The sequence below is a fragment of the Danio rerio genome, chromosome 20 (genome assembly GCF_049306965.1).
Source record: "Danio rerio strain Tuebingen ecotype United States chromosome 20, GRCz12tu, whole genome shotgun sequence".
NCBI classification, from domain to species: domain Eukaryota; kingdom Metazoa; phylum Chordata; class Actinopteri; order Cypriniformes; family Danionidae; genus Danio; species Danio rerio.
Window position 1 is genome coordinate 42,950,001 of NC_133195.1, and position 23,610 is coordinate 42,973,610.

Below are 23,610 nucleotides of genomic sequence, written 5' to 3' on the forward strand. Positions count from 1 at the left end.
ACATATCAGCAATGACAAAACTTTCAAATCCAAACAAAGCTTTAGGCCAAGTCACCAACATAATAAATGTTGATCAGATGAGCATCCAAAGCCAAAGACACATCCTCATTAAACACCCTAATGAAAAACTGATTCTTATGACTTAAGCCAGTGATTTACTGTTGTCGTGTCAGATAGGGTGGAGAAGTCTTGACTGAGGGGAAAATGAAATGAAAAATGGAGCGCTGTCGGAAGCGGTGAGGGCGAGCGATGGAGCGGTGCCGCAGGGTTTGCTGGTGTGCAGCTCGGGGAGGAAACGACGCTCAGAGCCGCAGGGGGAAAAGAAAGCCTGCATCTGGTCGCTAATGAGCCGCTTACAGGCAGCGACGCTCCTCATCAGCTCTGTTTGTTTTCACAGGCCTCTCTGTGTCCACTCTGCGATTGTTTTGCTTGGTGAGCCCTACCGTCGTTCTCAGGCTCTCGGGCCCTTATTTATCAAGCGACTGAGCCCTGTTTTTTTTTTCTTTGCCTCGAGTTCATCGGGCTAAATATAAGCTCTCTTTCCTTTTCAGCCAGTCAGTTGCATTGTGACAGACAGTGGTTTTCTGGTACATCGGTAAGGAGAGATAGATTGGGGGGTGTTTTCAATTGCTTTAACCTTCTCTGGCTGTGATTCAATGAGTGCAATGCGAACAGGATGCAGTACAAACAGTCTCTCAAATGTGTGTTTTTTTTTAGATGTCTGTGGAATAATTGGCTTAAAGTTAAACTCTAAAGTTTTTTTTACATGCAATTTTACTCGTCATTAATTTAGTATATAATGTTATGAATGTGAAGTAATTTAAATACAAAATTGGTTTAAAAAGGTTAAATAAATGAATAATTAATTTAAAATGTAATTTAGTTAATTTAAAATTGATCTGTCATTTATCTTCATGTTGTTCCAAACCCACAACCCTTGGCTGTAGTTTTAAATACAATATCTACGATATTTGATTTTAAAATGATCACTGGATTACAGATTCTGCATTATTTTATCTTTTATAACATTTTATAGTACTATTATATTTATTTTTTACAAAATAAAACTAAATAAAAAAAGCAATTAGCAAGAGATGACATGATGCACACATAACGAAATTTAACGAACTTCATGGTGAATTAAAAAAAAAACGTAAATAATATTTAATATTTTATTTTTTTATTTTAATAATCATGAAATTAATTTATTTGAAAAACAAATTAAATTGAATTAAAAACCAAATAAAATCAAATAATAAGTAATAAAAACAAACTAAATAAAATAAAAACGAACAAACAAAAAGTAAAATAAAAACAAACAAATAAAAAAATAAAAACAAGTAAAATAAAATAAAAACAAAAAATTAAATAAACAAAACAAAAAGTAAAATAAAAACAAATAAAATACAGTAAAATAAAAGAAAAACAAAAACAAAAAGTAAAAGAAAAACAAACAAAAAAGAAAAACAAATAAAATAAAAAAGAAAACAAATAAAATAAAAACAAATAAAATTAAGCTAAATAAAAACAAAAAAGTAAAATAAAATAAAAACCAATAAAATAAAAACAAATCAAAAAAGAAAAACAAATAAAATGAAAAACCAATAATAAAAACAAAGTAAAATAAAAACAAATAAAAAAATGAATCAAATGAAAACAAAAAAAGAAATAAAAACTAATAAAATAAAAACAAATAAAATAAAAATAAAAACTAATATTTTAGTTGAACCATAAGCAGATTTTTTTGTTTTTCTATTATATATGATATAGGCAACATAAAAAAGTGTTTTAGTTTGTTTGTTTAAATTCCAACAGAATAAATACAACAAATTTTACAGCTGTGATTCGATTAACAATATGATCTTATTCCTGGTCTCTTCAACAGATTTGAAGTAAGCTCGAACAAAACAAGCACATGACTTGTGAGCAGTAATCCCTCTTATCATAGACATGTTGTGACTCCCTCTCATAATTCCTGATCAGTGATCCTTAAATGCTAATATTACTCCTGTGCTTTCTGGCCCTTTATAGTAGTCCCACACATTTCTGTGCACGCTCTCAACGCTCGACCAGCTTAGGGATAAAAGTGGGCCCTCAGACCCCTAAAACCCTACTGAATACCCTTTCAGATGGCCAACAAGGTGCGGATGGGGGGGTGGGGTGGTTGGACTCTGATCCACGCTCCTTTTTTTTTGTACAAGTACCAGCGTTCAAACGTGACAGCAGGCCAGCACTTCAGAAGACTGATTCAAAGGTATGGCTGTGGGTCGCTGTTTCAATGGGTCCTATACCCATCACATGCTCTTTGGCTAAATCATCATGACCTGAGATTTCAACCACTCCGCCACACTCTTTCTCAGGCTTTTCTTCTTATGCACGCCAAACCGCTAGCCAGAACGAACACCCACCCTCGTCCTTTTTCTCTTCAAACACTTCCTAACCATATTGACAAAACATTTGATCTTACCACTTAGAGTTGTTCTACATAGAAGTAAATGTTTTCAGCTAGGCATTTTCTCTTAAAACCTATTCACAAAGCTGCTGAGAAAAACTTTAAGTAGCAACAAAGAAAAGTCTTAAGCTAGGAGTAATCCCGGATTTGTCATTGCTATGGATGATGTGAGCATGTTTACTAACTATCCACACAGTGACTAGTTGATCTGTAAGATGTTTATTCATAGACATATTGTAGAGTGTAGTATTATATTAACATATTTAGTTAATCCTCCACAGGCAGCAATGGTACCAAGACATTTGAAGTCCAGAAAAATATTCACAAAATATTTAGCAGTTAAACTGTAATCATAGAAAGTTACAAGAAATTTCTTTGTCTATTTCAGGTAAATTTTACCATACAATGCTTGCGTTTTGTTCTGCTGACTCTCATTGCATAAACTGCCCATATGTGCACCCTGACAAGGAAGAAAACAAAGTCATTTTTTAAGAATATTTGGTGCACAGAAGTGCTACAGATGAACCACTGAAGTCACATGGAGTGTTTTGACAATGGTTTTGTTGGTCACACTTTACAATAACGTTTCATTAGTTAATGTACACTCACCAGCCACTTTATTAGGTACGCCTGTCCAACTGCTCGTAAATGCAAATTTCTAATCAGCCAATCACATGGCAGCATCTCAATGCCTTTTAGGCATGTAGACATAATCAAGATGATCTTCTGCAGTTCAAACCGAGCATCAGAGAAAATCTCCGAGCAGCAGTTCTGTGGGCCCAAATGCCTTGTTCATGCCAGAGGTCAGAGAAGAATAACCAGACTGGTTCGAGCTGATAGAAAGGCAACAGTAACTCAAATAATCACTCGTTCGTTACAACCGAAGTATGCTGAGGAGCATCTCTGAACACACAACACATCCAACCTTGAGGCAGATGGGCTACAGCAGCAGATGACCACCTGGGTGCCTTTGTCAGCTAAGAACAGGAAACTGAGGCAACAATTCGCAGAGGCTCACCAAAATTGGACAATAGAAGATTGGAAAAACGTTGTTTCGTCTGATGAGACTCGACTTCTCTAGCAACATTCGAATGGTAGGGTCCGAATTTGGCATCAACAACATGGCTCCATCATGCCTTATATCAACTAGTCAGGCTGATGGTGGTGGTGAAATGGTGTGGGGGATATTTTCTTGGCAAACTTTGGGGCCATTAGCACCAACTGAGCATCATGTCAATGCCACAGCCTACCGGAGTCTTGTTGCTGACCGTGTTCATCACTTTACGACCACAGTGTTCCATCTTCTGATAGCTACTTCCAGCAGAATAACGCACCATGTCCTAAAGCATAAATCATCATCTCAGAATGGTTTCTTGAACCTGACAATGAGTTCAACTGTACTCAAATGGCCTCCACGGTCACCAGTTCTCAATCCAATAGAGCACCTTTGGAATGAGGTAGAACATAAAAATTTGCATCATGGATGTGCAGTCAACAAATCCGCAGCAACTGCATGATGCTATGATGTCAATATGGGCCAAAGTCTCTGAGGAATATTTACAGTCCCTTGTTGAATCTGTGCCATGAAGGATTAAGGCAGTTCTTAAGGCAAAAGGGGGTTCAACTCGGTACTAGTAAGGTGTACCTAATAAAGTGGCCGATGAGTGTAAATTTCTAACATGAACTAATTATGAACAATACTTGTACAGCATTTATTCATCCTAATTTATCTAACATTTACCAATGCACCATGAGTTCACACGAACTAACAATGATTAACTTTATTATTTTTGTTAACTAACATGAACAAACACTTCGATAAATGTATTGTTCATTGTTTGTTCATGTTAGTAAATGCATTATCTATTGCAACCTTATTGTAAAGTATTACCATTTTGTTTCCTTTTCTGCACTGTGAAAGTCTCAGGACGGTGGCTGTCCATGGAGGATGAAAGAACTCCCGGATTTCTGCACCTTAGAATAATAGGGTTCTATCTGACATTTTTGTCAAAACAGAGTTATTGACATATTCTTTTTAAATAACAACTTATTTACATTATGGATGTTTTTTAATCAGCTGTTTACATTTGGACTTTTTATTTAAAAAAGAAATGTTACACGTACTATTTGCTATGGAATGCAAAAAATTGAAGCTCAATATCTTAAAATCAATCAGAACAGATGGAACCTTACAATTCTAAGGTGACTTTTCATCTAAAATATCGTAAATTGTGCTCCAAACGTGAACAAAGTTCTCAGGGTATTGGAATGACATGAGGGTGGGTAATTCACAACAGATTTTTCATTTTGGGCGTACAAACCCTTTAATAGCCTTTTTAGTGTCAGAAAAACATGAAAACTTACAAAAGCATGCAATAACAGCTTCTACTTCAATTGGTTGATAAAGTTCTTTAAATCTGTCATAATACCTCCACTATTAAGGTAATACCACTTTTTTTTAAATCATTGCTGAATATGACTAAATATGAGGTAGATTGCTAGCAGCATACATTTAAGGTTAGTTTGTGATTTGTTCTTAGTGACTTCTAGACGTTTTCCCCAACTACTCCCAGTGTCTCACAGATTTATGACCTACACTAAAACACTTTCTGAATTTAGCAGTCCAAAATGAATGACTGACCTGTTTATTATTTAAAGGCAAGTTATGCACTAATTTAGCCCTAAGATGCTTTGTATAAAAATACATCTATAACCGATTCTGTCCCCAAGGGAAACGAGGGACAGACAGAGAGAGAGAAAATAAGAATGTTAAGGAATGGGCGAGGGGGCAGTCGCTGGGCAGACAGTGGCACTCTGTGTGAGAGAGTGTGGGGCACGGTGGGGTGGCGTGGTGCCGGTGTTGTGCTGGGAACGGGAAGATCTTGGCCAGCCGTGGGTGAGGACAGGGCTCCTGTGCTTCTCTCCCCAGCCCTTTATCTCTCTCACACGGAAGAAGTGGGTCAGCTTTTGGGGCCGAGGTATGGTTACATTTGAAAGCCTCCCGCTGAATGAGCTCTACTCCCTTGATTACAGGGCAACATTTCAAAACACAATTTATCAGTACTCTTTCAAAAGAAGAAATGAGAAGCTGAAGGGAAATCTGTAGAGTCTGCAGAAAGGGATCTGGGAACAGGAGCTGATATGGGCTTATTTGTCGCCTTGTTTGTGCTCATGGATATGCAAGATAATTTTACGTGTTTATGTGCTCTAATCTGATTGGATAGTGTGTAAGTGCAGATAATTAGCAGTACAGCAGCGCTGGGACACTTTTTTGTATTTCCATCATTTCTGGGTTCACAAGCTGACACCTGTGGGATAGTAGAGTAATAATAGAAAGATGGATGGATGGATGGAAGGATGGATGGACAAACAGATTGAGCAATAGATGGAAGGATAGATAGAACAATAGATATAATGATAGAATCAATGATAGAATGATAGAACAGATAGATAGACAGACAGACAGACAGACAGAGCAATAGATGCAAGGATAGATAAAAGAATAGATAGAACAGAACGATAGAAACAATGATATAGAACAATAGAAATAACGATAGAATGATAGAAGGATAGAAGGATAGAATAAAACAGGAGGATAGATAGAACAATAGAACGAGAACAGAACAATAGAAAATGATAGAAAAAAACAGAACAATAGGATGATACATAGAAGGATAGAAAAATCGATAGAATGATATAACGATGGATGGATGGATGGATGGATGGATGGATGGATGGATGGATGGATAAACAGATTGAGCAATAGATGGAAGGATAGATAGAACAATAGATATAATGATAGAATCAATGATAGAGTGATAGAACAGACAGATAGATAGACAGACAGACAGACAGACAGAGCAATAGATGCAAGGATAGATAAAAGAATAGATAGAACAGAACGTTAGAAACAATGATATAGAACAATAGAAATAATGATAGAATGATAGAAGGATAGAATAAAACAGAAGGATAGATAGAACAATAGATAAAAACGATAGAACGAGAAGAGAACAATAGAAAATGATAGAAAAAAACAGAACAATAGGACGATACATAGAACTACAGATAGATAGATAGATAGATAGATAGATAGATAGATAGATAGATAGATAGATAGATAGATAGATAGATAGATAGATAGATAGATAGATAGATAGATAGATAGATAGATAGATAGATAGATAGATAGATAGATAGATAGATAGATAGATACATAGATAGATAGATAGATAGATAGATAGATAGATAGATAGATAGATAGATAGATAGATAGATAGATACATAGATAGATAGATAGATAGATACATAGATACATAGAAGGACAGATAGATAGATAGATAGATAGATAGATAGATAGATAGATAGATAGATAGATAGATAGATAGATAGATAGATAGATAGATAGATAGATAGATAGATAGATAGATAGATAGATAGATAGATAGATAGATAGATAGATAGATAGATAGATAGATAGATAGATAGATAGATAGATAGATAAGTAAGCATAGCTAGTTCAAAACCATCATCTCAGTATGTAATTTATGAGGGGTTATTCTTTTAGATGTCAACGCTGAGATTGAATTTCACAGCCAAATTGATGGCATTTCAACATGTTTGTGGTCAAAGAGGACGTATCGCTACTGCTTTTAAAGCGCGTCAATAATCGATTCCATGGCCGCCAAAGGCTTCACCTCGACTTTAACAAGAAGTGAGCAGAGCGGAGGCACAGACCTCTCGCTGTGCGTCACCGCTGCAGCCTCTCACAGGCTCTAAATCAAAGCTCAGGAGCCATGAATGACAATGTCCCTTTCTTTAAGCTCTTCCCTCTGAGGAAGAAAGGCCTGCGAGCCCCCAATGTGCTCCCTGAGAGGGAACAGCGTGGCCTCCCCCATCCCTCCTCACCGCTGAACTCAGTTTATGGCCGGGCTGAGGTTGCTCACTTCAAGGTAGTGTTCTTTTGAACAGCGCCGTTGCCGGGGCTCGTGTTACACCTGCCCCCGCTCTAACCTCTCCTCATTCACACGGCCCTCTGGGACAAGGCCCTTCTCTGTCTGCCTGCCCCACCACACAAAGCACCCACAAGCCATCAGTGCCAGTGCTGTTTGTTAGCCACCATCGCCCCAGCACTGTCCGCTCACACAATGTGCAACTGTGGTGAAAAAAGGCCCTATGACACCCAGCACAGACAGTGGGGGATTCCAGAAGCAGTACCCATCGCCATGGGAATGCTTTATTAATATACACATAAACCTTAAAGTTGCTTTGGATATCTGCCACTTGATTCAATGATACGGATTTGTGATCAGTTGAGATGAGGCAAATGTCATCCAAATAAACAAAGCTGAAAAGCCTCAGGGTTTGCTTTAAATTAAACGTCAATAAATGTAATTTTGAATGATATAGCGTCCTGTAAAGTCGTCCCACAGCATTCTGTGACTCGAATACCCTTTCAGAAAAATCTAGTTGCTTGAAATGACCTTTTTACAGTGTCTCGTATAATGTTAATGTTGTTTTGGTGTGTTTACATAGATGAATATGGCCACGGTGTAAATGCACAGTTAAGTTATGATTTTATTGGCACATTATATTGTTATGACAACATGATGTCGTGGCCTTCAGTGATTTCCTGAAGATAAATTCCAAAAATATAACACAACTGGAACAACTACAGCAGTCTTGATCGTCTGATCTCATATGAAGGAAGAGATCACAATGACATATGATGACGTGTGCAGGTGTTGTACTGCTGTCCCAGTTTTTAGGGGGACATTTTGAACCCCTTCCCCTTTACACTCTGTTTCAAGGGCCAATGAGATTGGGTAGGGGTACAGAATTTAAATTGGGATTGAGCCTTAGTTTTCTGACTAAAATTCCATTTTAGTTTTAGTCCTATTTTAGTCTTCGAAATCATTTTAGTTTTAATCTAGTTTTAGTCAACTAAATTTTATGAGATTTTAGTTGACTAAATCTACTCTAGATTTAGTTGCATAAAATATATTTGGTTTAATTTAAGAGTAATTTAATTTAAATATTACATATATTTATTTATACACAATATTTAAACTTAAAATGAAATAAAACAGCTTTTAAAAGCAATATAGCTTTTCCATTAAAGATAAAAAATTTGACGTATTTTTTATTAATATCATAAGTAATATGTAAAATGATGTGTCGGCAACAATACACATGTAAGAACAGTAGTTTTTTGAAAATGCAAGGTTTTGCAATCACAGCGCAAGCTCTTTATTCTAGTGTGTTAAACTACTAGACTTTAACCAGTCTGTTGAGCAGTTTCAAGCCATCAAATCTTTGAAAGCGCTTAAAATAATTTACGTCCACTTTGCAATGTCAGTCTACAGCCTACCAAACTTTACTGCTTTACAATACATGGTGCTCAGTTGTATAGCACAGAGTAAATAAGTAGCATAATGACATACGACTGGAAAATGATAATGTGTTTCTGACGTAATTGTAGTCATCTTTCACTACGCGTCTACTGTATTGTTAAATAGAGAAAACATTTTACTATCAATTTTATTCTAAATTTTGGACCTTATTCATGACACCAAAAATTACCAATAAAAATGTGTGAAGCACCAAAAGCCGCCCAAAATTAATTTTATTCATAAATTTTAAAATGTACTTTTTTTTTTTTACAAGAAAGGCTAGAAAATAAATTTTTTTTATTATTATTATTGTTTTATTTTTTATTATTTAAATGGCCAAACTCTGACTGTGCTGGCGTGTTTGTGATTTGCCTAAATGAAAGTAAGCTACAGTTTTTGAAAATTTTAACAGATGCCTATATTTTCTAATGATATAAGATGTAATACAATAATATTTTAAAAATAAGTAATTTTTTTCCTTCATATTTCTTTATTTCACATCTTTAGTTTTTAAACATGTGGTTATGATGACCATCCAACAAGATAATCCACTAAAAAATAGTGATTTAATTTACACTAAATGTGGTATGTAAACCTTTTAACCAAATAGAAAATGAGGCAAATAAGCGTAAAAAGTTCTACTTTTGGAGATCAAAGAAGCACTCCTTTCACCACGCTGGCTAGAGGCCTGATTTGGGCTATTAAATAGTAAATTATGAATCCGACTCTCTTGTTGTTTACAGCTATTTAAACACATAAAAGCTTTAAAGTGTTGTCAGTAACAAAAATACTGAATGCTTCCTACTGTAAAAGACGGAGAAAGCGCGTGTGATTTTTCTTGAGGCAAACCAATTTTTTTTTAAAGTTGTTTTCAATAGGAATGGCATTTTATTTTTCACACAGTCATAAACAGTACAATGTGCAGTGAAATGCTTATACAACAGCTTCTGACCTTAAAAAGGTTAAATAAATTGAAAATAAAATATAGAAAGACATGATGAGGTGATGAGTATCTGCTTTACAGCAATCTGTGTTCTTCCGGGCATTGCAAGTTGAAATATGTTCAACTTTAAGCAAACACAGCATTCAAAAGTCACACTTTAATTCAGCAATCTATTTGAAGCACATAGCCCATAGTGGGCTGTTACTGAATGAAAATCAGGATACTGTCACATGATGCATCTAAGGCTGGCGGTATGTAAACTCTGTGAGAATCTGCAACGATTTAGAAAAAAAATGCTGAGCAATTCCATGCAAATGTCAACCTTGCATTAAAAATGGGTAACACTTTACAATAACAGTACATGAATAATGATGTATAAACTTAACTTTATAATAAATGAATGATAAGTTAATGAATGTGCTAATCAGAAACTGACTGTAACTACAACATGAGTCACAAGAGTTAATTAATAAATGTATAAATTAACATTTATGTTTAAGCTAAATGTAACCAACAGGAACTTATGATATCTTAATGTATAAATATGTTGTGACTTTACTTGAAGGGGCACATGACAATTAAATATTCATAAACTACTCCTGTGTTTAACTGTTCATGATGACATTAACAGAACACTTTCTATTGTTATTTAGTGTAAACGCACTAGACGGATGTGCATAAGGAGTATTAGCAGTTAAGAATGAGTTAATGATGATGTGCCCCTCCAAGTAAAGTCATGATATAAATATACAATAGCATAGGAGTTCATGATAGTTCATTTGAACCAATTAATGTGGTAAATACATTAATTAACAAACAATCATGTAACAAGTAATTTCTTTATTCACATGACTTATGTTGTAGTTAAAGTTAGCTCTTCATGATTAGCGCATGCATGAACTCATCATTAGTTTATATTGAAGTAATGTTTAGTTTACATAGTAACACATCAATATTCATGTACTGTTATCGTAAAGTGTTACCATACAAAGTTCAGTAAAATAGCGAAACCCTTTCTATTGTTTTGTGTGTAGGCTTGTATTTTACAGTTCTGTAAAATACTCAAAAATGTCTCTGTCAATGTTTTCAAATACTTATATTTACCAAAGTCAAACAAGTGCCAATTTCACATCGGTCACATCCTTATTGGAGAGATGTCATACAGAGAGATTTTTATCATTAATGCAACAATGTCAACTAAAATAAAAAAGAAACATTTTTGTTCTATAAATAGCCAACTTATATCCTTTTGATCAGCTTTATTTCTTTTGGATTGTGCAGTTTAATTCACAGTATTTCTGCAAAGTATGTTGTATACTTGTAAACTCGCTAACACTTTTGGTTACATCCATTTATCTTGCTCATTTAAAATATAAAAAATGTTTACAGAGTGATATTTTTTTGATCCCACAACTCTGTGTTGAGTTGTTTTGGAAAAATAAACAGATGTTTCAATATAAGTTATATACCTTCTGTGGGAATTTTTCTATAGAAGTTTTTACTGCAAAAGTCACAGCCATAAAGCTGGAATTGCTCTGCTAGTTCCACTGAATTATGCAGCACTTGCTAGATTCAGGGTTTTGCCGGTTTCTTTAAGTCAAATATAGGACTTTTTAAGACCATTGTGAATGAGATTTTAGACTTATACGGGGCTAAAAACTAAGGATTTTTGGTAGTGGCCTGGTTGTACCATTGGAACTAGAAAAAAAACAAAGAAATGTAACTACATTTCATAACTACACTTTCTTAAATCACATATTTAAATGTGCAAAGAAAAGAAAACTCTAGTTGTATAGACCTTTTTTCAACATAATTATACATTTAACAATCTTAAACTTATCATGAAGAAAACTACCAATAATCCAAAAAATGTATTTGTTTACTTATGGTCCAAATGAATTGAGTATGACTCATATTCAACCTAATGCGTTTCTGTTATAAAACCTTAAGTTTCATGCCTATTAATACATATTATGTCCACTCACACTTTCTTCTGTAAATAGTTCTTGTGTAAATGAAAGATTATGTAAAAGGATATATTGCTGTTATTATCATAAGCAATTATGTAATTGTTTAGTTTTCTTTTCCTGATTAGGGAATTTAAGTTAACATAAAAATTAAACATTAAATAAACATCTCTTTGAAATATACCTTTTTTAAAATCTAAATTTAGATAGATTGTTAGTGATTGGAATCATTAAGAAAATTAAAATTAAGAAAAATTAAGACCTGTTTAAAATTATTTAAGACCTACTAAAAATTTATGTGAATTTAATGCTTTTTAAGGCCTAATATTTTGTTTTTGAAATTTAAGACATTTTAAGACTTTTTAAGACCCTGCGAACGCACTGTTGGTTTTATATACGCAGAACCCAGGAGGAACTGTAAACAGAGCTAATCAGAATCTAATCACAAACACAGACAAACCCAGCACTGAGGAAGGACAGCCTGTCAGTATCAGCATGGTGCCGAGAGCAGACCTGCCGTCGTCCTCAACACACCCCTCTGAAGACCCCACGTGCCCTCTGTAAACATCCACCGACGGGACAGCGCTGCATTCTCATGAGAAACTGCCATCGAATCCCACTATCCACATCCGAGGCCGTTCACACAAACTTCCAGAGAGCTGCAAAATCCCCCAAACGAGTTCCCAGAGCATTTTTAGCATCCGTTTCTAAAATTAGGCCTTCTCTGGTCAACTGAGATCAAAGGTCGGCGGGACGCTTGAAATGTAATACAACCAAATGGTTAAATATAGGAGGAAGAGACAATTAGGGAGATGAGCGCGGTCGGCCGGCAGCGCAGTGTCTTTCTGCATTCAGCCACGGCTCTATTTTCTGCTGCCAGAAGAAGAGAGGAAGGAACATTGTGTTTCCTGTAAATAAAGAGAGGAGTGCGGCTATCATTGTTTTGACAACGGAAGCTACGTCTGTGTTGTTTTTTTCTTACACCCGTCTAATCTACGTGTGAAAAGAAGCGTTCCCTGCTGGCCCTGAGGTCAGTTAGAGCCTTTCACAAGTTGAAATGAAGATCCCCACATCAGGTGAAGCAATAAACAATCCTGGAGTTTGCTGCCTCAAAGGGATGGACTACAGTGAAGGAACATTTAGAAAAGATGTCCCTTCTTGGTTTCATTTTACAAAACATCTTAAGCATTAACAGGTTTGTTAAGGTTTATTTATTTATTTTCCTCCGGCTTAGTCCATTTTTATCAAGAGTCGCCACAGCGGAATACACCACCAACTATTCTGGAATATTTTTATGCAGCAGATGCCCTTCCAGCCACCACCCAGTACTGAGAAACACCCATACACTCTCACATTAACACACACATTCATTCACTATACAGTTGATGCTCTTTCCCCAATTCACCTATAGTGCATGTCTATGGACTTATGGGGAAACCGGAGCACCTAGACGAAACCAACATCAACACGAGGAGAATATGCAAACTGTACACAGAAATGCCTCCTGGCCACTATGCCACCTTGTTAAGGTTTAAATGAGCTAAAATCAAATTATGCCAATGTATAATGAATACTAAAAGCAATGCAGATTAATTAATTCGTTATAATAACGTAATGTAACAGGGAAATCAGATGGTTTTATATGCACACTCAAAAAAATATGATAACACAATTCTTGAGTTTTTACAACACAATTCTTGAGTTTTTGGGGGGCAACATTGAAAATTGAAACAAATCGAATGTGTGGAACCAAGCATTGTTTACAGTGCATTAAATGAGGGGGGACATTTTGGGGGGTAATTAAATCATGTTGTCCCAACACAAATTGAATGTGTGGAACCAATATTTTTTTTTAAAGTACAGCAAGATTTCATATTTATGCTGTAATTTACATTACCATTTGTGGAGAGGAAGGTGTGATCGAATGCCCCGCAATGGGGAGACCAAGTTGGGAGACGCTGGTAAGTGAATAAATCAGAAGTCATAAGTAAAAACCTGCTTCTTCTAAGTAATTGGGTCAGAGAGAGGAGAGACTACGCACACACACCGAAAGTGTTTGGCGTGAGCCAAAAAATAATAAAAATGGTTTGCTTACCTTAAAATCGCCGACCCTGTCTTTTTCTTATTCTTTCATCTCAGAAAAACTTTATCACACCATTAAAAAAAAAGAATGAGTGTGAAAATTTTATGATTATTATTATTATTATTAAACAACTATGATTTTTTTATTTTGAATTTTGACTTAAAAAAAAACATTAGAATGATTTCCAATGAATCATAAAGACTAAAAATATTGTACAAATTAAAATTGTAATGCTACACTGTAAAAAATGCTTGGGTTCCACACAATCTTATCATGTTGTCCCAACAAAAATCAATTAAGTTAACTTAAAAGTTTTAAGTAGATTTTTTTTATTTAAGTGGATTAATCAAACCAATTAAGTTATCCAGATAAGTTATAGTGAGATTGCGTTGGAAATCAGACGATTGTGACTGCTGTAGTTAGTTGTGTTATATGTGGGTATTTATCTTCAGGAAGTCACTGAAGGCATACATCATGTTATCTAAAGGACCTAATGTGGCAATAAGCTTGTAACTGTACTGCGCATTTACACAGTGACCATATTCATCTATGTAAAGACACTGTAAAAGGGCCATTCCCAGCCACTAGACTTTTCTGACAGGGTATTTGGGTGTCATGGAGTGACAGAATGTTGTGGAACTGCTACACAAGAGTTGGTATTAGGCATTATAAATAACAAAACTAAGTGGTTTTTATTTTAGCGTTTTTTTAAAAGCATGACAGTAAAACTGAATGTGGTTATGAATGTATTTGAACAGTATATGAATGTGCTTGTTTGTTTTAAAAATTTGTAATAATGACAAAAAAAATAACCCACTAATTTGTGGATCTCCCTACTTCAGGGTGCAGCTATCCTGCCGTTGTGGCAAGGGTATTCTGGGAAATTTCTTACCACTTGGTTTAGAGTGTGGTCCTGAAAAATCTCTGTTCGAAGGGCTATCTACCCCTTAGCCCTACGCCTTCAAGAAAAAGAGAGTTGTAACACCTCTACCTGTTCATGGGAATGCACAAAACGCGGGGTAGGGGTAAGAAGAAGGGCTAAGGGGGTCGAATTGGGATTGGAAATCTTATGTTTATTTAAAATAAAAAAAATAGTGCAGATTTGTATTTATTAAAGACCTATTTATTAAATGAATCTTCTGATTTCATCTAAAATATATTCAAATAATAAACAATTTATTTGAAACTGTAATGCTGTTTTAAAACATTATTTTTTTATTGTAGTTTTGTTTAAATAATCAATAATCATTTATGATTTTAAATTCCATCAGTGACATACATTTTTAAACGCCCAAGTTAAACTGCTCCGAATTTCCCCACAGTCCAAAGACAAGCACTATACCCTATCAGAAATAAAGATGCGCGAGCTGTCACTGGGGTGGTACCTTTTCAAAAGGTACAAATTTGTACCTAAAATGTCCATATTAATACCTCAAGGGTACATATTATTACCTAAAAACTACAAAAGTGTTCCTCTTGGGTACTAATATATACTTTTAAGGTACCAATATGTACCCTTTAAGTACAATTGTGTATTTTTTGAAAAAGGTACCACCCAAGTGACAGGTACCACCCCAGTGATATAAAGTGACCTCGCATACCTTTATTTCTTAGAGTGTAGGTGAATTGAATCAACTAAATTGGCCATAGCGTATGAGTGCGTGTGTGAATGTGAGAGTGTATGGATGTTTCCTAATACTGGGTTGAAGCTGGAAGGGCATAGACTTTGTAAGACATATGCTGGATAAGTTGGCGGTTCATTCCGCAGTGGCGACCCCTGAAGAATAAAGGATTAAGTAGAAGGAAAATGAATAAATGAATGAATGAGTTCAACAGCTCAAAGCCCCATTTCATTACAGCTGGCAGCGGGCATCCCATAATGTGCAAAATATCCCCAGCACATCCTTCCTGGTGGATGTTCAAGAAATGATAACCAGAACACCCACGTGCAGGATGTATTGTCTACATGCGGTCTACAAATAGAGAGCACCTCCAGGAAACGTGTCAGGAGAAAAAGCAATGACATAGGTAGAGGATGATGACCATCACAGAATAAAAGCTATATCTGTTACTACAAACACGTGCCCCCTGAAACAGATTTGCATGAGGAAGAGAGTCATATCATGTAAATTGTGAGTCAGTTGTCAGTCTGGAGAACCTCATTTGCATCTTACCACTGCACTTATGAAGGTGATTACTGTGGTTAAAGTAAAGCTGTTATGATTTATGTTTTTTGCCAAAAAAGTAGTTCATAAATCAGCCTTGAATGAGTTTGTTTGCAGTCTGTGAGGAATGTGATGGCAGCACATGGCGAGGTGGGCGTTTCTCAGTCCCACTCATTTACTTGAAGGAAACATTGTAGACAATATGTGTGTGTGTGTGTGTGTGTGTGTGTGTGTGTGTGTGTGTGTGTGTGTGTCAAGGCCAAAACAGCCTTTACTAAATGTCACAAGATAGTTAAAAGATTACAATGTGAAACTTTGAAAGTAATAGACTTGTGAATGCCATAAGTACTAAAAAATATTTATTACAGTTTTAAAGTACAAATCACTTAAATGTAAATGTATTTATTCATTTATTTATTTATTTATTTATTTATTTGTTTATTTATTTATTTAACCAGGAATGTCCCATTATGATATAATATCTCTTCTACCAGGGCGTCCTGGTCAAGAGAGGCAGTATGAGTCAGTAACACACACACACACAAAAAACAGACACAAAAAAATAATATAAACCATAATCAATTGTTAAAACGTGCACTGTTATAAATTGACAGGCTTTAAAATATTTTTATTTTTAGCGTTAGATGGTAAGGATTTCATATGTAGTATATGTTGAAGCTCATTACATACATTTGAAGCATACTTAGAGAAGGCAGATCGACCTTACTCTGTGTGAAAAAATGTCATCTTAAGTAAAAGTATATCTGCTGAGTATTTGAATAGTACTCCAACAAATTAGATACTGTTGTGATTTACTAACTAAAGCTTTAATAATGAAAACTAAGATATGTTGTTTTCTCCTTAACTGTAATAAGGTCCATTCTGTATTTTTTTTAATAAATTACATTGATGTGTGCATGCACTTGAACCAGTGACAAATCTTAAGGCACTATGATAAACAATGTCCAGTTTAAAAAAAAAAAACACATTCAGAGGTGCGTGCATATAAAAGTATATGACCATAATCCAACACTGATAGAAATGTACTCTCAACTAAACGTTTTTGAGCTGCGGAGAAACTTTTTTAAAACGAAAATAAAAACCTAAATGATGATTTTTAAAAGGCTATGATTATGAAAACTATAACTAAACTTATCAAGCCAGACAACTTATCAACAGCAACTTGTGTGCCATTTAAAGTTTTAATATTAAAATTTTTCATTTATAATTTGGATCAGGTAAAGATTATGCATTTCGTTTTTCAATACTAATTTTAAGCAATTTGGAATTAATTAAAATGAATTAATTAAAAAAATAATGACATTGAAGATTAAAAAGGTTTGTGGCAGTATTTTCAATTGAAATAATTATTTTAAATATTTGCATGCACTTAGTTCTTTATATATTCAAGTTTTTTAGTTTGGATGTGTAGTAAGTAGTATTTTTTAACCCCTAAAGACCCAAAATAATGTTGCAAGTTACTAAAAAATGTAAAAGAATGTTTTCTAACAGTTTTTGATCTGATGATAAATGAGACAAAACTATAATATTAAAAATTCAAGACCCTTTAAATATATTTTTTTTCTCAATTTCATTAGACAACATTATTACAACATAAAATACAAAAAATAAAAATAAAATAAATAAATATATTATTGCTGGTATAATCTTGAAATTTGTTTAAAAAAAACAAAACAAAAAACACAAACATTAAGATTGTAACATTTTTACTTTATTTTGAGGTTTTGTTGTATAGAATGCGCCTTGCTTATAACAAACTTTATCTTCATCTTCCTCATCACTCCACATAATGTCCACATCTGAGATATTTTCATCTGCTACATGCTTGAGAACTTCAAGATATATTCTGTATATTCTGATTATGAAATTGTTTCAGCAATGCATTAGTACATATATACATATATATATAACACTATTAAAAAAAAACTATTTACTGCAAAATTATTAATATTAATTTATTTTTATCTTGTACATTACATTTTATATATAATAATTCATCAATTAAGATTTCACTAAATTTATACGCAATAAAAAAATATCAATAAAAATTGAAAAGCAATCATTTATAATTGTAAAACATTCTTGATTAAAAGTCTTGACTTTGGTTGACTTGTGGAGAATGAATGAATTAAAAAGCACACGATTTAAACACATTTTTAGTTTCACTTTAATATTTCCCCACAAACACTTAGAAACTTTAATACATGTATTTTGTATGTGTGCATTTGTTCAGAAGTTTTGGTTTGACTTGTATCCTTATTTAAACACACCTCCTACTTTTGCATAATATTTTAGTTGAAAAAGATTTTTTTTTGTTATTACTCAGAATCTACACATAAATCTAAAGAATGTATCTTCAACTTTTTTATTTTGATTGGATTTTTTTTATCAAACAAAATGGATAGCTTCAATCCCTACTTTTCAACATTTTCTGACTCACTGCTTAAATCTTTCCGTTTGTGTAACAACAAAAAAATGTGCCCGATTTTGGGTATATATAAAGAACTGTTGTCTATTGACTCTGATTTGAGTTAAGTAACTTTCCTGTAATGCTCTTAATTTATTTACTTTCATAAGCTTTGGCAAAACTATAACTTAATTACCCATTTCTTTGTTTTGTTAGTCTTTTTTTCTCTCTGCAGTTATTGCAACTTGTATTTTTGCTCTCTTATATGTTTTTTTATATTGATCTCCTGATTGTGGTTGTACATTTTCATTAATGAACAAAAATACATTATAAAAATGTAAAATGAAATTTAAGATTTTTTTCTCAAAGTTAAGTAGGTTAATACTGTACCTAATTTCATGTATATATAAAGCAGTCTTCATAATTAAAAAGCCAATATTACCAAATTAAGTATAGAAAAGTTATCTAATACATTCAGTGATCAGTTATTAATTAAAATATTTGGAAGTACTTACGTTGAGTTGTGCTTGAATTGTAAGACCCTGTTGACTCCTGTATTCTATCTCTATCTAGCGGCGGCAGTCTGTCATTACAACAGCAGGCAATTCCCTCTTTCGGACTGTTTTACATCCGGTTCGCTGACGTTGGAGTGTCCTTATTGGTTGATGTAACGGAATGGACAACATGTTACAATTCATGAAACTAGTCGGACAGCTAAAAGTGAGTGAAATATGTATTATAATCAACGTTTTAGGTGACTTTATTACTTGTACATTCACGCTTGCTTGTGTTGCAGCGAGTGCCGCGAACAGGATGGGTGTACAGAAATATCAAACAGCCAGAGAGTGTGTCTGATCATATGTACAGAATGTCAATGATGGCCTTAACAATACAGGACATCAGTGTCAACAAAGAAAGGTCTGTATGAGAGCTAAAATCGATGGTTATTTTGGTATGTTGACCATTTATCGTTACCTCAGGCAAGTTCGAGCGAACCACGGTTGACATTAGGGTCCATAGCTGCTGCTGCTTCTCAAATTTTCTTAAAACTGTTGATAAATGTCTCTTATATCAGCTTCAGCTTCTTTGCTGTCGTAGAAACTTACAAACACATTTGTAACGTACTTGTCGACGACTGCTATGAAATAAAGTAAGCTATTAAACAGCTGAAACAATCAAATCGTTTTGGAAGCGAGCAACAGTTGCTATGCTAGGATTGGTTGATAACTAATTTAAGGCGGGGCTTAGCCAATTTATTTGGGTATACGTTTAGATTCAATCTTCTATACTTTTGTGCGGGTTTTTAAGGTTGGTTCTCATTTACGGTGATTATATTCATTTGCACTTTATTCAGACTTTTTCGTTTAATTTACAAACAATTGTTCAGTTAATCAAGTTTCATTCATATTTGTGTGGTTTATTTAGATTCAGTTAGTTTAGTTCTTTCGTAAAAAAAATTAACTCCATTTACTGCCCCTTATGGTTTCAAACCTTTATGATTCTCCTTTTTTCCCGATATTTAGAAAAAAATTGAAAACTTACTATCAACTTACTTGTGTAGCAGGAAAAACAAATCCTATGGAAGTCAATGGTTACAGATTTCCATCTTTCTTCAAGGTATCTTTATAATTTCCAACAGAATTTAGTGAAACAGGTTTGGAACAAGTAAAGGATCAGTAAATGACAAACATCCTTTTAAGTGAGCTGTTTACTCAAAATTTGAAACTTGTCTCTAAGAATGGGCCGTTATAAAATTTGGGAAGGTATGATAACCTTGGACAAAAAAATATCACAGTTTCACGGTACTGTGATTACTGCTCTAAAATATGGTATTTTTAAATGTCTCTTTACAATTACAAATGTTTCTTTACAATTTAAAATGGCATCTTTGGATATCTTTTCTGCCGGAGATACCGTTGTCTTAAAAAAATGTGAAGGTTGTCCTAAAAAACAACAACAACAACAAAAACACTTACACATACCTTAAGAATGGTATAACAGAAAATTTTTGTGATTTAAAACCTTGACTTTTCCAAACCATGGTATACCTTGAAAATAGTTATTGTAAAAACACTGTAATAAATGCCAAGAGACTGAGTTGGCATGTTTCTTTTTAGTCTTAAGATGCCTGTCATAATAATACAGAAAGAGAGCGAATGTGTCGTTTGTGAATTATTAATATTCTGTTACAATATAAATTGTATAAAAAGTAAAACATTTTTACTATTCTATTAAAATCTATTTAAATAATTTAAAATGAAAATACTGTCATTCTAAAATGTGTGAAATCATTCAAAAAAAGTGATTTCAACACTTCACTTAAATTGACTCGCATGTTTGATTCGCTCTTCTCTTCGCAGATGCATGAAGCTGGCTTTAGTTCATGACTTGGCTGAGTGCATTGTGGGAGATATTGCTCCAGCAGACAATGTTAGCAAAGCAGAGAAGCACAGAAGGGAAAAGGTATGATGGTTTGAAGTAAACATTTGACCTTTTTTAATTTGATCACACATTAAACACTGAGAGTATTACTCTTCAGGATGCAATGGTGCACATCACAGGCCTGTTAGATGATGGCTTGCGGAAAGAGATTTACAATTTATGGGAGGTGAGTAAATGAAAAAAATTATTATTATTTTTTTTGGTTGGCAACAGCATTATAAACAAGTCTGCATTTCGTTCAGGAGTATGAGACTCAGTCCAGTCCAGAGGCCAAACTGGTGAAGGAGCTGGACAACCTGGAGATGATCATACAAGCTCATGAGTATGAGGAGTTAGAAGGGAAACCTGGACGACTGCAGGAGTTCTTCGTCTCTACTGAAGGTTTGAGCTTTCACAGATACACACACTCTTCTTTCACAAGCTCAGCATTTGAGGGACTATTTCCACAGACTGTGATGATATGTTTCCACAGTAAGTAAATTATGAAGGTCCACTATATTTAGTTTTAAGTTACCTTGGTGTTAAAAAAACAAAACATCCACAAAAAAATTCGATACTATTGCATTTGTATATCCAGTACAATAATAGCAGGAGTGACTGCAAATGTTACCTATTTGTTTTTTGGCCATGGACCCTTTTTATAAGCCTGTTATGACACATTTAACGGTCATCAGCATATTTCGATTTATTTTAAACATATAAACATTTATGAATGTTTTATATCAGCTTTGCGTCAAATTACAAAAAAAAAAATTACCGCTTATGCAGTGAGTTTCTAATGCAGCGTCTATGGGACAGGACAGTAAATTTGACTGTATTCTCTCCTCTGAATGTGGTTATCAGTCTCTATTATTTTCTTTTTCTGAAAGTCTTCATAACACCATCGTGGAGTTTTTCTTTTATTAATTATGCAAATAAGATTGTAAAAAAAATATTTGTTGTATTCTCATTTTCACTGCACTCAAAGTTTCCCCAACTATGAGGACTTCCGCTTCTGAGAAACCCAGAAATGTGAAAAGGGTCTATAGTAGTCAATGTTTTGATGTTTTATTTTGAAAAATTCTACAGACACCATGCAGGATTTTTAAAATATATTTTTAGCTAAATTGTGACCCTGGACCACAAAACCAGTCATGGTGTAATTTTTTTATTTTTTTTTGTTGAGATGTATACATCACCTAAATGCTGAATAAACAAGTTTTCCATTGACGTGTAGTTTCTTGAGATATGACAATATTTGGTCAATAAAACTATTTAAAAATTCTCCATAGTTTGATCATCTCCAAATCAAAACATGGAGAAATTGCCAGTAAAGTTTTCAATTTCTTAGCAATGAATATTTTTATTAAAATTCTATTGAATTTTCTATTGCTATTGAAATTCAAATGTAATGTATTTTTGGAACATGATTTTTTCTTAATATTTTAATGATTTTTGGCATAAAATAAGAAACAATAATTTTAACTCGCACAATGTATTAATTGTCTATTCAAAAGTATACACTTGTGCAAAATAAGAACCTTGTGGTCCTGGTTCACAATTGGTACAAATTATAATTTTTGAATACAGAATACAGACCGAGTGTAGACTTCTTGAAGATGACTGTTTGACTGCAGAACAACCAACAAGTCTTAATAAAAAATCTGCTTGTAACGAGTCTCCTGGTTTGGGTTCTGAAATTCCCTACAAATTGGTGCCGTGACCCAGGTGGAGACTGAAATCACAAGTCTTCTACAGGATATCGGCCTCATTTCTACATTGTTGTGTAAAAGTCATATCAATATTCAATATTTGAAAATGACAAGAACAAGAATTGCTAATATTTCAAAATACTCAAAGAACAAACAAGTTTTGGCTTTAAAAAAACAAAAGCAATTATTTGAAAAAGCATCTTTAAAAAATCGTTTAACTGAAGAGTCTTATTTTTGGAATACTGTATTGTGCAAGTTGCTTTAAAAGAGGCAAGATAAATACACAACAATCATACATGTCCATCTAGCATGTTTAAAGGATCAAATGTAGCATTGAAATGGAAAACGTGGTTTAAACAGCACACTCACAGATCCATGTTCTGTGATCACAGGCAAGTTTCATCACCCTGAGGTGTTGGGTCTGTTGAAGAGTTTGAATGAGGAAAGAGCTCGACACATTGCTGCCGGAGGAGAGAAGACCACTGACACAGACTCTCTCACTCTGGCAAAACCCTGATCTCAGATCCTGTCAGACAATGAACTACCTCCACACGTCTGCGCACAAGAGTGTTTGTTTTGTTCAGATATGCCGTGATGTGTTTTTATTTAATTGTACAGGAGCATTTTTTTTGTGGTTGAGATGTTTCTGTCCTGTTTGATTGAACGTTTTGCACGACACGGTTGGTTTCCACAATTGTCATTTTATTAATTAAAATAAATTTTTTATTAAAGGCCAAATAGACTTTGTGTTTGTGTTGTTTCGCATTGTATTGGCTTTTACAGGTAAAGTGGATTGTCCTTTTGACCTGATTTTACTTTGCATTTGGATTTGTTAAAAAAAAAAAAAAGATAACATATTCTGCAATAATTCTCAGACTTTTCTCTATAGTTTGAGGACTTAACATGTTGTGTTAAATCACTGTCTTCTCAAAGAGATAAAATAATGCATTTCATATACAATACTATATGTGTAGCTTGATTTACAGAACACAATCAGTGTTTTCATTTTTGCATTCTTGTATCTGTTATGCTGAATGATGACAGAAT

The 23,610-nt window shown here is 34.0% G+C and overlaps 3 protein-coding genes across 23 annotated transcripts in view; 2 read left to right on the forward strand and 1 right to left on the reverse strand.

Moving 5' to 3' along the window:
- Nucleotides 1–19,563, reverse strand: part of hey2 (hes-related family bHLH transcription factor with YRPW motif 2) — a 97,277-nt gene extending 77,714 nt beyond the window's left edge. For all 21 annotated transcript variants that reach the window (XM_073933190.1, XM_073933189.1, XM_073933193.1 and 18 more), the window contains exons 1-2: nt 19,406–19,563; nt 18,946–19,084 (exon numbers count right to left, since the gene is read on the reverse strand). The gene's annotated coding sequence lies outside the window, so the exon portion shown is untranslated. The remainder of the gene's footprint in view (nt 1–18,945; nt 19,085–19,405) is intronic.
- The window catches only part of esco2 (establishment of sister chromatid cohesion N-acetyltransferase 2), a 365,881-nt gene that overhangs the window by 322,025 nt on the left and 20,246 nt on the right, over nt 1–23,610 (forward strand). The gene's annotated exons all lie outside the window — the stretch shown is intronic.
- hddc2 (HD domain containing 2) lies at nt 19,082–23,301 on the forward strand. The gene is made up of 6 exons (NM_001045231.1): nt 19,082–19,150; nt 19,227–19,348; nt 20,791–20,893; nt 20,970–21,038; nt 21,115–21,253; nt 22,956–23,301. The coding sequence occupies exons 1-6, from the start codon at nt 19,106–19,108 to the stop codon at nt 23,078–23,080; spliced, it is 603 nt and encodes a 200-aa protein (NP_001038696.1). The 5' UTR covers nt 19,082–19,105; the 3' UTR covers nt 23,081–23,301.

Coding starts and splice junctions, on each gene's coding strand:
- hddc2 (NM_001045231.1), top strand. CDS start 19,106: ATGGACAACATGTTACAATTCATGAAACTAGTCGGACAGCTAAAA. Junction 19,151..19,226: donor AACTAGTCGGACAGCTAAAA/GTGAGTGAAATA, acceptor CTTGTGTTGCAG/CGAGTGCCGCGAACAGGATG. Junction 20,894..20,969: donor AGAAGCACAGAAGGGAAAAG/GTATGATGGTTT, acceptor ATTACTCTTCAG/GATGCAATGGTGCACATCAC.